Below are 19,522 nucleotides of genomic sequence, written 5' to 3' on the forward strand. Positions count from 1 at the left end.
CCCCACCCCCAATATTGCCCCTAAAATTTATTTTTGGTTCACTGCTATTATGCCTAGAAAGACATAAAATAATATTCAGTTAAAAAATATGCGATAAATAAACTTTTTTGATTCTTAGGTAGAGTAGAATTTTGGGGCAAATTTAAAAAAAAATGCTAATTTAAGCATACATAAGTATGCATAAGCATTATATAAGTATATACAAGCATGCACACTTGTACTGAGCTTAATTTCAAGTGAAGTTATGTTTGAGAAATTTTAAGAGAATTGATCCCAAAGAACTACCTATTCTACCCCCTGGAAATATAGCCCTCAAAATTAAACCAGAAAATTTCACCATATACAGAATCTCTATACAAAATTTCATCAAAATCGGTTTATCCAATCAAAAGCAATTAAGCTTCAAACACGCCAACACACGTACATATGAATATTACCTCCACATTTTTTATTTTTTGGAGTCCCGGGTCATGAAACGTCTAGAAATGCATATGAGGGATCACCATACTTACTTTCTTACTTGCAGCATATTTCTAGAGCTATCTGCCAGGAAAGTAAAAATAATTTACTCAACTTACGAAAATTACAAAATCAGATTACTATGGATCTTCAACCCGCGACCCGAGGACTCAAAAACAGTTATACAAATTTATCTTATTTCATTTATTATATATATGGATATTTTTAAAATAACTTCGAAAGAACTAACAAATAAAACACTTAAAAACATACAACACATATAAAACACTTTCTTATTTAAATGCATTCATTATTTGTCAAGTTTGTAATAAATAAACTGCAGTAATAAACCCCATCGAAATTAATTTAATGAATTCATAACAGTTAAAAAATTTCTAACAAAACCGAATGGATGATTTAGGAAATTTTAACAGCCTAATTTTTACTTCCTTGTACGACGTAAAGGAAGTATTATAATCGCGAAAAATTTCGGTTTTTAGATTTCAACGGAAATATTCATTTTGACCATCCCTTAATCCATTTTGACTAGTTTCGGCGTGACGGATGTACGTATCTCGCGTAACTTAAAATAGTTAGACGTAGGATTTTGAATTTTAGATTAGGACTATTGTAATATCTAGCTGTACACCTCCCCTTTTGGTTGCAATTGACTGTACGAAAAGTTAAAAAAAAACCCAAAATCCAAATTTTTTTGGATTTTGGACTTTTTGTTAACTGAAATAATAATCCCTCATTAAGAGCTTTTCAACGATATATCATAAGTGGAACTTATGTTCATTGCTTCCAGTGTTATAGACAAATAAAATTTTAATTAATGAAATATTTCGATCTTACAAGGGGAAGGTACATCGGTTCAAATCCGACTTCATCTTCTTTTTTTTAACTTTTTTTTTTAAATTTAAATATATTGATTTATTAATAATTATTAACCTGTGATTCTAAAAAAAATGTGTATAATTTAATAAGCTTACAAGGAAGTCATGTGATGTCCACATCAGTGTAAATAGTATAATTATTAATTAATAAATTATTACACAAGAAATGAATTTAAATGTAATCACTTTAAAATTTAAAAGATTTTAATGTAATGTAAAATTTTAATGTTGTAATTTAAAAGTCGTGATATCTACAATAAAAGTATTCAGTATAGCCTTAAAAAGTAAATAAATATTTGTATATTCTATTCAAATATTGTTTATATTGGATTACGGCCCTCAAGATAGTATAGATTAAAATACTTGGTCCGAGTAAGAAATAAGACTACATGAACCGAATTGAACGAACAAAATATAAAATATCATTAAATAATAAACAGAACAGTTATTTTAGTTTTTTTTTAGAATTTACCTTCCTAAGTTTTTATACTACACTCTAATCACTGATAGGCTTTCGCTTGCCGCATAATGATGAAAAAATTTAATAAATCTCAGTATGTAATAAAATTTTGTTTTTATTTTAATGTACATAACCGCTAACGTAGAAAAAATATCGAATTCCGTGTAATTATAAAGACAAATCGAAAATATGATTACTTAAGTGTAACACTTAAAATAAAAGAATTTAAATTTATAAGTTTGATGCATTTTTATTTTTATTATTATACTATAAATTCACCTGATTTCTGTTTTATTAAACTATTTTTCAATTTTATTGTTCATCAGCAACATATCCATTGTTTGATTTTCCTAAGAATATTCTTCTTTAACCAAATAACGTCAACTCAAAATGAGTGCTGATGTAAAACTGAACTGTTGCCCGTGTTTTATACAGATTATATACATACGTACATGTGCATAGTTTCGGTTACAAAACAGCGGAAGTTACAAAACCTCTTTCAGTATTTTCCATCCCCCTCCAAATTTAAATACTTCCCCCACTTTCACTTAACTGAATCGATCTTTCATACATACCCATATAAATTTCACAAAACTGTTCCCCTCTTCTAAGTTTATACTTTCCCCCTGTTTTCACAAAACTGTTCTCCTCTTACTCTCTCTTCCTATTCCATCGCCTACCTCATTCCATTAAAGATATAAACATTGTATAATGCCAAGTATAATGTAAACTTGTCCCACAATAAATAAATATTTGCCAGTTAATAATAGTTTTATCAAAACTGCTATTTTATTTCCCTCTCCCCGTTCCACAGTCAACTCAAATGTAAAATGATGTAATGATCATGGTCGATTACTTTGTAGCGACAAAATTAGTCTTTGTCACGATATAAACCACTATAAATAATTAAACTACGTTCCACTATAACAGTTTTGTATTTTATATATACTCTTATAAACTATATATTTATATATAAAATAGTTTTAAAAGGTAGTAACATATTTTAACTTATTTTACGACTTTTTTTAAAATTTTTTCGAAAATTATTTTCGAATTTCTCTAGAAAATATACTTATTTTTTATTTTTGAATTACGGTTCGTAGTTTTCTTTGTTTCAAAAATTAATTATATTCTAGAAAAAATGTTGTGTAATGTCAAAATAACAAAACAAAACGTAAATTCGTTCTCAAAATTTTTAAGTTTCTTTTTTTTAATTGATATTTATTTTTAATAAATTATTTTAACAGTAGAAATGCATTTTAGATTTTAATTTTTTTGTTAACGATTCTTGAGCGTATCTATATGGGATTTTACCAATAAATTTATTTAGAAAGTCGTAAAATAAGTTAAAATATGTTACTACCTTTTAAAACAATTTTATATATATATATATATATACATATAATACAAAGTTTCGTAACTGGTTCACATCGCTTAACCTAGGGAGATGGATTTTAGCCACCGGGTTGGTCTAATGGTGAATACGTCTTCCCAAATCAGCTGATTTTGAAGTCAAGAGTTCCAGCGTTCAAGTGCTAGTAAAGCCAGCTATTTTTACACGGATTTTGAATACTAGATCGTGGATACCGGTGTTCTTTGGTGGTTGGGTTTCAATTAACCACACATCTCAGGAATGGTCGAACTGAGAATGTACAAGACTACACTTCATTTCATCCTCTGAAGTATTATGTGAACGGTAGTTACCGGAGTCTAAACAGGAAAATAAATAAATAAAGAAAAGGTAGATGGATTTTGGAGAAATCTTTTTTATAACGAAGATATCCACTAAGGAAGGATTTTGAAAATTTTTTTCAATTGAATCTCAGAAACCGAATGTGTTGCTGTCGTGAAAACTAGTATTTAGACACTTCTTTAAAAACAAATTGACACACATTTCATCATTTTTCAAAAATGCAATTTGGGGATGGCAAAGTTTTTCAAGAAACTGATGAAACAAAAGATTTTACAATCGTGTGAAAATTGGTATTTAGACTTTTATTTTAAATTAAAAAGACATAGCTTCACCATTTTTCAATATTCAACCTAAATGGGCAACAAAATCTATCAAAACTTCATATGATAATTCTAAATCATAATGCTACGAGACGACTCCGGTTCACTTTTCCTTCGTTTTACATTTAAAATTCAACGCGAAATATTGTTACTTTGTCGCTCAATTTAATTTTATTACTTGCTCCGTATTTTCAGTTTGGTAATGTTTTCAATGCCTATATAATTCCACGGACTCAAAATCGTAAATATATTTATACATGCGCATGAAAACAAATGATATTCGATACATTTATACTTAGTATTGATTCTTTTGTCTGCTTCGCCACGAGTATCAACAAGTCCGAGGGGTAGACTCTAACGGTGGCGGGTATTGACCTAAAGGATAATTATTTCTTTCATAGACATTTTAAAAGACCTGTTCCAGAGTGAGCTCACCTAACTCTCGGGTCATTCTCGTATCTGAAAAGAACAGCGCTAATGAAATACTCAAGTAATTTTTTATTTGTGTTTTTTATTCGCTAAAAGAACATATCGTTCACGAACGCTAAAAATTGCTGGTCAATAAAATCTGCAGTGTTGGAACATTCCCAGGATAAAGAAAATTATTCGAAACAATTTCACAAAACCAAAATCCTTGTCAGATTAAATATATTTTATTTTTTTACCTCCAGGTATTGCTTTAGAGAACGAGATGAATGACAATTTTTTTTTTAGGTGTGAAAATGCTATACCTGACCGAGATACCTGACCTGGGACCTCCGGATGAAAGGTGGAGACGCTATCACTAGCGCCACGGAGGCCGGCTAAAGTAAATAGTTTTACCAAACATTAAAACTAAACAGAATTTGCCAATATGTTTACTATAACATCAGTCTTTAAATGATCGAAATTTAAGAAAAATCTAATTTTTTTTTTTTTTTGAAAACTTATTCTAGGAAAAAATCCAAAATCGAGCAGTTAGTATTTAATATTATTATGTCATATATATAATTTTTTTTTTCGTAAAATGAGGAAGGAATTCAACTTCCGAATATTTTTTTGATTATCCTCTCATATCTAAAAAAAATTTCCTGTAGAAATAAAAATCAGCATGTAGAAATCAACAGAGTTTATATTTGTGATTAATTAATTGTGTTATTAATTTTTTTTTCTAAAAAAATCGTTTTTTAATTTTAAAAAAAATGAAATCACATTTTGTTTTATAATTTATGTATTTATTTTTATTTTCTTGTATTCGATCAACAAAGTATTGTAATCGGGAAAAAATTCTTTTTTTTTTAGATTTCAACGGAAATATCTATCCATTTTGATACATAAGTACGCATATGTATCTCGCATAACTCAAAAACGATTAGTTGTAGAAAGTTAAAATTTCGGGTTTACAATTATTGTAACATCTACTTGTGTACCACCCCTTTTGATTGCAATCAATTGGATCAAAAGTGTCCAAAAAAGTCCAAAATAAAAAAAAAATGAATTTCGGACTTTTTGTTAACTGCAGTAATAAGCCCTCATTCAGAGCTTTTCAACGATATATCACAAGTGGTACTCATCTTCATTGGTTCCAGAGTTATAGCGCAATAAAATTTTAATTAATGAAATATTTGGATCTTACAAGAAGAAGGCACATCGGCTCAAATCCGACTTCATTTCCGGTTTTTTTAAACTTTTTTTTTTAATTTAAATATATTTATTTATTAATAATTATTAACCTCTTATTGTAAAAACAATTTTACGATGTATAATAATTCAATAACAAAAAAAAAATATATATGTAATGAAAAATATAAATAAATATATATAAAATATTTGTAATTTAATAGGCTTACAATCACGTAGTGTCAACATCAGATTTTTTAATTTTATTTTGCTTGATAATGTAGAGTTCTGAAGAGAGTAAAATCTAAACGGAGATACGTAGATTAGAATTCAGGGATCAGATAACTGTAGATGGTTTATGCTGAAAATAGTTTTAGTTTATTTAAATTAGTTTTATTTATATATTACGGATGCATTGTGCGTCTCAGTAGCCGTAAGATTGCTAAAGGGTGTAACGAGGTTAAAATTCTCATTAATGACAATAGTGCAAAATTTCAGGATTTTTTTTAGGTAATAAAATCTCGTTGAACAATCACATTGATTTCATTTGCAACAAAATCAAACTGTATTCTTTTGTTTCTAAGGGTTTTAATAAAACACGAACTTGTCATTATTATTAAATATTTAAATATACTTCTACATGAAATTAAAGAAATGTTCAGGAAGATTACCTCAAGAAGCCAAAAAAGTTTTCAAGATATAAAAGTGGCCTATCAGACGATTACTGTACTTGGCACCCATAATATGAATGATACAGAACGATTTTTTTTTCTTTGGAATATGTAGTATATATATATATATATATATATATATAACACATGTGGAATATGAAAATGTAATTTTGTAACGTATGTAAATGCTACGCCTGACCGGGATTCGAATCCGAGAAATCCGGATGAAAGGCCAAGAGGCTGCCACTCCGCCACAGATAAATTAAAAATTAACTTTACCCTTCGTTTCTGCATTTATGAGTGTACAACCTTTACAAGAAACAATATACATCTCTACCAAATCAAATAGCAGAATTTTTTACGTAGTTCAACACAGTACTTCGGCGTAATTGGTCCATTCACGCCAATTTTAATAAATTACCAAACCATTTAGAAAATTCTTCCATCAATTTATTTTAAATAAAATTAGCAGATTTTCTTTAACAGAAACTATATTTTTCTGGTGAAGATTTTTAAATAATACCAATTAAAACAATTTTGTCTTTAATTTAACTTGTATATGTTACCGTAAAAGACCGATATCTGGCAAATATCGATATTCTCCGGTGAATGTCGACACGTACCAAATACATCGGTGAAAGACCGAAATATCTGCTTATTCGGGGACCTTCGCCCGTATACATGTCAACAAACACAGATAAGCTATCTATAATTCCTTATAGTTCTTATCTTAGTTTTCTCTTTATATGTATAGATATAGATAAGCAAATATTTCGATCTTTCATCGACGTATTTGGTATGTGTCGACATTCACCGGAGAATACTGACATTTTCTAATTTCGGTCTTTTACGGTAACATATATATGCTGATACATTGATGCCTTCTGAATTAAAATTTATTTTAAGTACTTAGTGTCTTCACAATTTACTTTAGTATTTTTTTATAATAATTATTTTCAATTAACATGGACTTTAATTTATATATTTATTTTTTTTTACAAATAATTATACATTTTCTGATGCTCTTCTGCTCAAATATATACGACAGTTTCTCTTGATTCATCCAGGCAAACGCTTGGAAAGTTTCTTTTCTTATCCGTCGACTAACATTCATACTTATATCTGATGTGATCTATAAAATATATTTTTATTTACCGATCAGAATAAAAGTTTACGTATTTATTTACAAATTACTTTGATTAATTTAAGAATTTACAAAATTTTACAATATAAAACCAATTCTTTTACTTTTATTGAATAACTGACGCAAGTAGAATAAAACTACTGACTTAGGTAAATGATTAGAGTCTGATCTAGGATATGATAAGGTTACATGCATTATTATCTGGAAACTAGAAGACTAAATCGATACTGTTTTACTACAAGATTATGGTGAACTATTTCACTATAACTTTTTACATACTTCAATTTTTACAAATGGTTAATGAGGATTATGCAAGGTATTTTAAAGAAATGTATTTGTCGTAATTTTTATAAAAACTAACCGGTTGGGGCTACATACCCGGGGAGCCCTGGTGAACCCCGGAATCAAGGGGCCAATCTCAGGGCTACAGAGCTCATTTCGCTTGCCATTCCCGTGTAGCGAGAGAGCTCCGCCCGCTAGATCCCCGCAGTGTTTGTTACCCTCATGGTTGTGAGAATAATACTGATAAATAACGATTAAAACATACAGCCTTTATAGAAACCTGAAAAAGGGACTTAAATTACAAAATCCAGAGTAATAGTAAATATGGTAACTAAAGTACACACACCTTTGACGACGAAAAATTCATAACTTATTTTTGTTGCTATGGCAACAGAAATATAATAATGAAGTAAAAAGATTAATCTTATACTTTCCCGTCTAGATAGCGCCATAGCTCTGGAAGGGAAAGTATTGTAATCGGTCCAATTTGGACATATGCGGCTTTCACCGGATTCTTAACGTTTTGACACCTAAGGAACCTAAAAACCGGATGGAAATTTTCCGGATGTTAATGCTCATATGTACTTGTGTGTTTTCAGTGTTACCTCTAAATCACTTATATCTTCAGAACTGCGAGACCGATTTTGACTAAACGTGGTCATATTAATTCTATGTATGGATCATTAATGCCATTAAATTTTCAACTTAAGAGGTCTAGGGTGTAACGGGCTATCCGTTATAGCAGAATAATGAACTGTATTATAAATAAAATAATTACACACTGATTGATAACTGAATATACTATATTTATAAGATTAACAATATTAAACTATGTTACTATGATGCAGAGGCCGTACTGGCGTGCATGATTACTCTATCACTGTCCAACTCCTACTGACTAGTATAACAGAATGTTCTTAATACTAAAGCTCCCCATACATAGGCAGCGCTGAGTGTCTGATTTTAAACCAAACAAGGGGGATGAGATTGTAGAACAAGATTACCCACAGTATCTCGAGATTTCGCCTGATTAAGGTCGTATTTTTCTTAGCCGAATTTTTTAATTAAAAAATAACAATGTATATAAAAATATTTATGCAACATCGCACCTCTACCCCAAAAAAATGTTCTAAATTATTACTATGTTGAGGCATCACAAGTAAGCGATAGAATTAAATAAATTAATATTTTTTTAAAAAAAAGTAACTCGGTCTGGCTGGGTCTCGAACTCGATCGCCCGGTTGACTCGGTACCTGGTGCGTTAAGCCTCGCGGTAACACCAGTCTACCGACCGTACAAGCGAAATTAGTTCTATGTTAAGTTGTAAAATTATATTAGTTTAGTTATTGCCGACCGTCGCCGTTAGTATCACCACACCCGCGCGAATTAAATACGGTATGCGCGCGCGCTTCAGTTGGAATCATTGAATTAAATAAACGAAAAAATATTATATTTAAATAAAATATTAAATATTTTACATTAAGTTGTGTGTGTAAGCCGTGCATCAGAAACAACCCACAGTTGTAGGACTTTCTCGGAAAGCGGCTTAGCCGCGTGACGGCTAACTCATATAACTGTGTTGTCAGCTTTTTTTTCTTTAACGATTATCTTTAATTCACAACTTCATTCCCAAGGGGCTAGGGCTTCGTTCTGTGGCTTAAAACCTTTCCTGGGATAAAACGAATCCATCCTGGAAATTTTTAAGCAATCGGTCGATTGATTCACGTCTGGTGCGAGAACAAACAAAATAACTTTCGGCTTTTCATATAAGATTTGCGGATAATTTAATTTTTGTATTACATTAATTAAAACTGAGAAATCTCTCTGAGAAATATGTATAAAACACGTTCTTCTTAATGTATCTCTATACTTCTTAATTCAAAAACTATACCGTTAAATTTTAGTAGTATTTGATGAAAGAATCAAAAAAGTTACCTCTTCCTAAAAATGATTTGCTCAAAAGGGCTTAAAGTAAATTGAAAAGTTATTTTATACAAAAAAAAGTCTTTAATGGATCTTTTATTTTTTTATCAATAAAGAAAGTCATGATAATTTATAATAACATCAACAATCATTAAACCAACGGTTTAGGTGTGAGGAGTTAACTTATTATAATTTATTTTTTCATTCTCTTGTTTAAACTTTGCATGCACGTAAATTATTAAAAGAAAACAAATGACGTCAATAGATTACTTAAAACGAAATCTTTTGTTCACAATATTATTGCAGTAAACTACAAATTTTGCTTAATATTTTTAGCAGATACTATGCCTTTGTTTGTGAAAAAGCAAAATTACGTGATTTATTTATTACACCTGGCTACATTGATGACAATGATTGTGTTATAATTTAGTTTAAAAAAGATTTTACAATAATTTAAAATTTATTTATCTTCTAGTTTAACAGTTATACATTTACGGTCAACTGTTTGGCTTTCTGCCAGATGACTTCACTCCAAATTTAGATTTCCTTAAAAATGTATTTAATAAAATAAATATGGGAAGAAAATTTGGTTATAAGAAAGAAATCCTTTCTTTTTCCTGTTTAGCCTCCGGTAATTACCTTTCAGATAATACTTCAGAGGATGAATGAGGATGATATCTATGAGTGTAAATGAAGTGTATTCTTGTACAGTCTCAAGTCGACCATTCCTGAGATATGGGGTTAATTGAAACCCAACCACCAAAGAACACCAATATCCACGATGTAGTATTCAAATCCGTGTAAAAATAACTGACTTTACTAGGACTTGAACGCTGGAACTCTTTGACTTCCAAATCAGCTGACTTATGAAGACGGGTTCACCACTAGACCAACCCGGTGGGTAAGAAAGAAAATCTATTTAATTTCAACGAAATTATTAAACAGCATCAGTTAATTTTACGGAGAAAAACGAATTCATTAATTTGACTGAATTTTTATATCTTTAATACTCTTACAAAGTAAAAGAGACTTACACTTTTACGGTGTTATTAAACAAACTAGAAATGGTATTTGATTTTAAAACAAATCTCATTAATTAAATGTTATTTCACAGTTCTCAAATAAAACAAATTTTATAAAATACCGGTAATTCAAAACGGACTTCGCAACGTTAATTAATAAATTTTTTACGGCCTGTAATTTTGCTTCGAATTCATAAGGTAAAACTTAAAATTACAATTGGAAAAAGTAATAATACATTTTTAATTTTACGACAGTTTTTTTGTATTACATTTATGTTATTTTATTTTTCTTTAAAATATGGATAAGCCCACAATAAAACGTTATCGAAATGAAAAAAGGCGTTTGTAGAGAATGAATAAGCGAGAAACCTTTTTTTCTTTTTCTTTTTCTGATTAGCCTCCAGAAATACCATAAGGTATTACTTCAGAGGAAGAATGACAATGATATGTATGAATGTAAATAAAGTGTAGTATTGTACAATCTCAGTTCGACCATTCCTGATATGTGTGGTTAAATGAAACCCAACCACCAAAGAACACCGGTATCTACGATCTAGTATTTAAATCGGTAATAACGTTATTCTTTCCTTAGCTAGGATTTCAACGTTAGAAATCTCGACTTCGAAATCAGTTGATTTGCTAGTTGGACTAGTTAACCACTAGTCCAACCCGGTGGGTTTACCAATTAATCCTGCTACTCTTCAAGATCTGCGAAATCAAATTGTTACAGCAGTGAATTCAATAACCAGGTACCAGTTACCGATAAAAATAATTTGGGACCAATTAAAATAATTACCTAAATAAATAAGTACTCAAATCCTTATAAAAGTAACTGTCTTTACTAGGATTTGAACCTTAGAACTCTAGCCTGCATGTTCATAAAATAACAAAGGATTGGAAAGTTTATAAACTATTATTTAGAATAAGCTACAGTTCTCTTAAATGTAGAAATGCGTATTAATCTTTTTACCCCAAGTTTTCCGAACTAAAAGCGAATGGTTTTATTATATATATTTTTTTTATTTTAACGAGTAAACAGAATGACGCATCCTTACAGGTTCCACTTGCAAGATGACAGTGCAAAACCGAACGACAAACAAACCTGCACCTCTTTTTTTTCTGTTTAGCCTCCGGAACCACCATAAAGTATTACTTCAGAGGATGAATGAGGATGATATGTATGAATGTAAATGAAGTGTGGTCTTGTACAGTCTCAGGCCAACCAAAGAACACCGGTATCCACGATCTAGTATTCAAATCCGTATAAAATTAACTGCCTTTACTGGAATTTCAACCTAAAAACTCTCCACTTCGAAATCAGCTGATTTGCGATGAATCCACCACTAAACGAACACGGTGGGTTACATAAATAAACCTGGACCTAGTCCTGTGAAGCATCCCGCTTAACCCTGATTACATCACTGTTTTCACCTATCTACTGTTAAGTGTAACCTGCTCTTCTTCCAATGTAAAGCTAAATTTCCTAATGCAGTGACGTTATGGAGTATCCTTCTACAAACTACATATTGTTCTTAAGTCACGGAACAAGATTTAGTGATGAAGCCTACTACTGGTACTCCCAGCTACCAATCAAAACTTTTATCCAAAGAATAATTTCCTTTGAATTTTTGCGTGAAAATAATTTTAATAACCAAAATAACAAGATATAAGTCATAACGTTACTTCAATCAAACATTAAGCATCATATTAAGGCGACCCCAGTAGCAAAATAGAGCTCATCCTGTGTGTGAAATGCATCCTTTATTTCTTTTTTGAGTGACAGAGGCCATCAATAACATCATGAATCCAAAAATCAGTTTTGACCATATTATCACGTCAATAGAGGTTTATTGTGGTAGACACTCTGCACGGATCTACAGCAGGTTGTACAAATGAGTCATCCCCCTTAATTTGTCGCCTGTGAGTGACTACATTCCAGCTGAGCCTGATTAACCAAAAAATTTATTATAGCCTAAATATTAATAACAATAAAAAACCATATTATCTCGTATTTCATTTTAAAAAGTAAAATTATTTTAACAGCAATCTTTAAAACAAAAAAAAAACTTTTTAATCAATATAACAGAATGTTCATAAACAGTGGCATTCACTGAATGCCACTGCTTATGAACTATAAATAAGCAATGCTTTATAAATATTGCTTTATAAATATTTTATGAGAACAGTAACAAAATCGTATTATTCATAATAAGAAAAATAAACCAAAAAATGGAACATATCCTAAATTTTTTCTAAATTTGTAAAATATTCTTCCAGAATTCTTTTTTCTGCCTTTTTTTAAAAAGAATCTGATGTGGACATGACTGACTTCCTTGTTAGCAATGTTTACGGAGATATAACCGGTTGAAAAATAAACATGGCCGCCATTTTGTAATTTGCGAAGGTATTTAATTCCTCATTTTTTTATAATTTTAAAACTTTATTAGCAAGACGTTTACCAAATATTAATGTGATTCGAATATCCGAACTTGAGATATAAATTTTTATATAAAAATAACAAAATGGCGGACATGGGGAGAACGAAGGAAAAATTGCTATTTTTCCTAAGGATATTTTTCGTTTAGTTTTACAAGTATAATCCGAAAAAGTATAGCCAACCCACCATTTTAGAAACACTGTATATAAATATTCCCTTATATATATATGAAACGAAGCAAAATATATGCAATATATATAAAACCAGATTTGACAGCATAATGAGGCGTTTGTATTCTCACCATAAATAGGTCACGTAAAAAACAACGTCATTTACAGCACTGCCGAAACAGAATAAAAGCTTTAGTAAGATCTTCTATAAATATATTTTAACATTTTTAAAGCGAGTTCTTTCTTTTGTATTTGATAAAAAAAAACAAAATGTAAACTACCTCTCCTTATTCATATCTCGGAAAAATATCGTCAGAAAATTGTAATATATATTTTTAATAATTACAAATCGATCATCATTACTAAAGAAATTGAAAAATTATATCCGTAGATTAGTGTAAAAGGATCCCACCTGAACTAAGAATAGTAATTAATATCTAAAATTGGACTTCCGTCTGCTAATACACAATGTAATCACCCGATAAAAACTAGTTTATAACGCACATTAATTTTATTAACTTTCACCTACCCTCCATATACCGTAAACACGTTTAAGCGATGATGTAGAACTATGAATTTTTTATGAATAAAACAACTTTCAAACACCCCATTCACTCAGATAAAACCAGTTAACTGTAATAATACACAAATTTGTACCTAGTTAATAGAAGGAAATTTAGAGTTATCACACCTATAGTGGGAATAAGTGGGTGGGTCTTCAGATGTGCTCTCCCACCTATAAATCTCACTCCCCTCCTGTCAATTTTGTTGGTAAATACAATCTCACCTCATACCACAATTCCCTCCCTTTTGTTATACTGTTCAACCAATACGTTTTGATGTCTGTTAATTTAAGTGTGCGAAAATTAAAACGCAACTGCCCGACGATTCTGAGTATAACTTTAATTTAAAGCTATTGCTTACTTTTTTTACGCTTTTACCAGATACCCTGGTACCCTACCCAGAAAACCGGTTTTTTAAATATTAATATTTTAGTATTTCTGTTGATAAATTTTTAAAAGTTTTTATAATTTAATTAACCGTGAATATTAGACAATATACAGGGAATAGTATAAACAATTACATAAGGGAAAGTATAATGAGATTTTGAAAATTCATATTCCCTTTAACCAAAAAACGCAATTTTAGTCCGGGAAAATTCTGAACAAATTTAACATGTATCTACGTAAGTATGTTGGCCTGTTTTTTGCTCGATATATCCAGAGCAGATAGACTGACTTCGATGAAAAGTTAGAAGGATAATTTCTGTATATAAGGTGGTGATGACATTTAATTTTAGTCACAATTTATTAAAGGAAAACATGAGTCCCGTGTCTTGTTCTTATTCAAAGCTATATAAAAAAATGGGGACAAAAAAAAACATTTTTTTTTGGTTACACTTTCACATTTTTAGATTATATACTTTTCAAAACATATTTTAAAATGTTTTTTGTACAATAAGCAGCAGGACTGTTTGCACAGTTAGTAAGACTTATTTCAAATTTCTTGTTTTACAACGATTCTTCGTTCATTTATCATCATTCTGTTTCATATAAGCTAAACAGAATAAATATTCGGCTTAACTTTCCCAAAGGTTTTTCAATTCTTTGCCATTTTTTTCTTTTTCACATGAATATTTATTTTTCTTTTAATTTCCCGTCTAGATAACGCTATAGCTCCAGAAGAGAGAGTATTGTAATCGATCCATTTTGGGCAGATGCGATTTTCGCAAGATATTAATGTTTTGACACCTAAGGCGCCCAAAAAACCGGATGGAAATTTTCCGGATGTTAATGTTCATATGGTGTGTGTGTGTGTGTGTGTGTGTGTGTGTGTGTGTGTGTGTGTGTGTGCGTGTGTGTGTGTGTGTGTGTGTGTGTGTGTGCGTGTGTGTGTGTGTGTGTGTGTGTGTGTGTGTGTGTGTGTTCGATGTCGGCTTCTAAATAATCTTATATCTCCAGAACTACTGGACCGATTTTGACCAAACTTGGTCAGATTACTTCTATATATATGGCATTGATAAAATTGCATTTTCAATTTAAAAGATCAAGGGGGTGAGGTTATAACCCACCGAATTGGTGTAGCGGTAAACGCGTCTTCCCAAATCAGCTGATTTGGAAGTCGAGAGTTCCAGCGTTCAAGTCCTAGTAAAGCCAGTTAGTTATTTTTACACGGATTTGAATACTAGATCGTGGATACCGGTGTTCTTTGGTGGTTGGATTTCAATTAACCACACATCTCAGGAATGGTCGAACTGAGAATCTACAAGACTACACTTCATTTACACTTACATATCATCCTCTGAAGTATTATCTAAACGGTAGTTACCGGAGGCTAAACAAAAAGAAAGGGGGTGAGGTTACAGAGTAAAATCACACTCAATATCTTGAGATTTCGTCTATTAATTTCTTAGGCATATTTATTAAAAATTAATATTTGCAAAATTTCCCTCCCACCTCAAAAATGCTGCTGTAGTCGCCTGCTATGTTGTGACATCACAGGTGAGCGGTAAGATTAAATATATGAATAATATTTAAACTGTAAGAAGTAGCTCGGTCTGGCTGGGTCTCGAACTCGATTGCCCGGTTGACACGGTACCTGATGCGTTAAGTCTCGCAGCTGCACCAATCTGCCGACCGTACAAGCGAAATTTGTTTTATGTTAAGTTGTGAAATTATATAAGTTTAGTTAGTGCCGACCGTCGCCGATAATACCGCCGCACTCGCGCGAATTAAATACGATAGGCGGGCGTGCTTTAGTTTGAACCATTGAATCAGATAAAATAAAAAATATTATATTTAAATAAAATGATAAAATATTTTAAATTAAGTTGTGTGTATGAGTGTGTAAGCCTTGTATCAGAAACAACCCACAGTTGTCAGCCTTTTAAAATAAAAAATAATGATATTTCACGAGATTTATTGGTGAACTTATCAAACAACGGGATAAAACTCGCGACCATACCGGTTTTTTTTCGTTGTTTTGCGTGCATTTATTGAAAAACATTTATCTTAAACCTTTAATATTCCATTACTTTAAAAGAAATTCATTATCTGCACACGCAAGATGCGCAACAAGACAAATGATAATAAAACAGACGCGCTTGGAGCACGCTATTTCTTTTACTGGTGTGGGGTTACGGAGCGATGATAATGGTTGTACTGTGAATAAACTGTGCAAGGAGTCCCCCTCGTCAGATCTTTATCGAGCTACTAGAAGGGAATGATTGTATGAGCAGCCTTACCGAATTTCGATTTTAGTTTTACATATATCTAAAAAATAAAACATGTTATCACTCACGTAGGTTAACAAGTATATTTTTTTAATTAGAATTAATTATTGTACATATAATAATTTTTGTATTTAGCTTACAGGAGTAATATATACTGTTAAGACAATCGTTGAGTATTTATTTGCCCAATAAATAATATCCTTACAGCATAAAGCACAATAATGTCAGTCTTTACTAAATTTAGTTAATAGCGGTAGATATTCCTACATTATCTTCTAAATTTTGTTCAGAAGAACTTAAAAATTGGCGATAAGAGTACAAAATTTTAGTTAAGTGTAACAGATACTTTTCAATTGTCAATTTTTATAACAATTTTAAAAATTTAATTAAAAACCTGCTAGATGAGAAAAATTTTTTTAAAAATGTTTGAAATGGACAACTGTCAGAAATAATCTAACTTCGGCGTTGGGTATTAAAATTCAGTTAATTTTACAATAATGCAAGGTTATTTATTATATTCGTCATTATATATTTCATTAGAAAACAAAATTTCAAATAAAGTATGTAATTATCTCGAGAACACCAAAATAAAATATTATTTTTTACATATTTACCTGTAAATATTTCCGGAATTAAAAATAATAACTAAATTAATATTATTAATTTTGGTCATAAATAAATGTAATTGTGAAAATTATTTGATGAATCTCTGATTGGTATATGATTCTTACAATTTTTCCAAACGGTTTATATAAGTTGTAACTTACTGTAAAAATAACGAAACCAACCCTCTAAAAATTTCAAAACCCGATTCAAAGTTTCATAGTTTTATCTAACAATTAGATAGAAAAGCGATTGTGAAGGAAAGGATTCCGTTAACATTGCAAGAAATTTCAACGTTCCGTACTAGAAGGTAACACTTAAACCTCACAGTATTCCACACTGAAGCGGTTTAACAAACACACTGCGCCATATTCCACTATTATCTGAAGGGCCTGTACTTTTTCCTTATAGATTACCTACGTTTTTGACCGTTTTTGTAGCAATTCTTCTTTTCTCTTTACTCCTTTTTTCCCCAAAAAATTATTAATTGAAATAATGTACACACGTAGTAATGTTAAAATAAATACTTCAGGATCAAAAATATATCTTATCTTTATCGAAAACCGGAAGGAAATTTTTGAAAGGCTACCCTTATAAAACCAGGCATTCGGATCTCTTTTATTTCCCAATTTGGGAATTTTTAATTTTAATTAAAAACTATGATTTTTATATTTATATGAACGACATCATACAATCAAGGATAAAAAATCCCTTTCGGCACGCCGGAAGACGGAGGTAGATTTCAGCGATGCTAAGTAGGGGATATAAAAGATTTCCACCTTAAAGTTAAGAAAATTTCAAATTTACTCAATACGACAATTTTTGCACGTGAAAAAAGTTTCACATATTTAGCAAACGACAAGCCCCATCTTCTTACAATTCCAGCAACATTTTGGTCATCCCTTGCCGTAAGAGTTGGTCATATGAAAAATTGATTCAAACAAACGTTTTAGGTAATGTTTAGAGAACCAATGACCATTTTAAACCGATTAAGCCTATTAAGGGAAGTATGATTTTTTTATCTTCGAAACCCAATATTTTCCACCCCCTGGGCCAATGGTTGGTGATATCAAAATCTTTACACGTTTTAGGACCTTATCCAAAGAATAGTAAAAACTTTAAATTAATTCGATATTTTACTTATTATGAAAGTTATAGCGATATTTTGTTTTTTCGAAATCCCCCTCCCCACTTCCACCTCATGGTCCGATTTTGCCCATTAACGAACTACCGAGATTTTGGATCGTTATATTTTATGCATCAATTTGAAAGTGATTGGCGCAAAATTACGGTAGTTATCGTGTCTACAAGAATGTGATATAAACTTTTGAACTGACGGTGGTTTTGGGATCTGGGGGATGTAAAACGCGAAGATATGGCGAAATTTTCCGGAAGTCGAAACATGGTACCCATTGTAATAGAGAGCTTTCTTATGAAATCTACTTAAAAATAGATAAATAAAAATATATTAAGACGCACAATTGTTACAGGGAACATCTTAAAATTCAAAAAGTTGTTACACATCAACGTTGAATTGGCAATTCTTGAAAAATACTAAAAATATGTTTTATCGACCAATTTTTACCAAATTGAAGGTAGGTAAGTTTTAAAAACATTAAATAGAAGCTGAATAATAATTTGTTATCGAATTTTGTTCCAAAAATACTTTATAATGAATGAGGTTTAAGTTATAAAACGTTTGCATCTCACAATTTTTCAATTCGGTTAATATTTTAATTACGTATTATTATTTTAAAATATAGTAGTAAAATCATAGATAGGGAATAATAAATATTATATTTAGTAACAAATATTACGTCAAGTAAATCTAACCTTGATAATCAAGAGAGAATTTATGTTTATAAAAGTTTGTCTTTCTTTCTGTCTAATATCTAAAGTTAAATTTTATCAAAAAATCTGTCTTTGTTGTAGTTTTCCCTTTCTGCTCATAATGCCTCGTATATGAGCTACAAGTGAAATATCAGATATTGCTACAAGTGAAATAGTGCCTCATTATCTTTTATTTAATGTTTACCGAAATATTTTTTTTTTTACAATGAAAAAACATATTATTTAATGTTTCATAAAAGTTTTTTTAGAAATCCAATTACGTTTTTTTAAAAAAAGCTGTTTTTTCACTTATTTTAAGTGTCTTCAAATACATGAAAAAATTACCGGTTTACCGCAAAGAAACTTAAATTATAATATGGTTATAATAACGATTAAATAATTACGTAAACAAATATACTTTTTTGTTTATTGATAAAAATATAAATAATTCTGTTAATTCAATAATAAATAATTACAAAATGACGATATCTTATTTTACCTGATTTGCGCTGAAGCTGTACGCCATGTAACTGTAATTATTAAAAAAATAGAATATTTGCCTTATATGAATGATATACACAATCTGAATACAAAATACGCGCGATTGTGTTTATATTAAAAAAACGTCTCTATAAAATATTAATCCACTTTATGTTTAAAAAAAATGATATTAAGTATGGATTCGACGTTTTTACATAAAACGTAAACGCCTATAATTTAATTTAAAACATTATCCTACAGTATTGTTGCAGCTTACAACATAATACACAGAAAATTAGTT

The 19,522-nt window shown here is 30.3% G+C and overlaps 1 protein-coding gene across 1 annotated transcript in view; it reads right to left on the reverse strand.

The window, feature by feature from the left end:
* Window positions 1-19,320, reverse strand: part of LOC142330677 (uncharacterized) — a 44,232-nt gene extending 24,912 nt beyond the window's left edge. The window contains exon 1 of the mRNA XM_075376123.1: window positions 19,241-19,320. Coding sequence (XP_075232238.1) covers window positions 19,241-19,267 — 27 coding nt within the window. The 5' untranslated portion in view covers window positions 19,268-19,320. The remainder of the gene's footprint in view (window positions 1-19,240) is intronic.
* Window positions 19,321-19,522: the final 202 nt, after the last annotated feature.

Source organism: Lycorma delicatula, chromosome 9 (assembly GCF_047948215.1).
Source record: "Lycorma delicatula isolate Av1 chromosome 9, ASM4794821v1, whole genome shotgun sequence".
Taxonomy (NCBI): domain Eukaryota; kingdom Metazoa; phylum Arthropoda; class Insecta; order Hemiptera; family Fulgoridae; genus Lycorma; species Lycorma delicatula.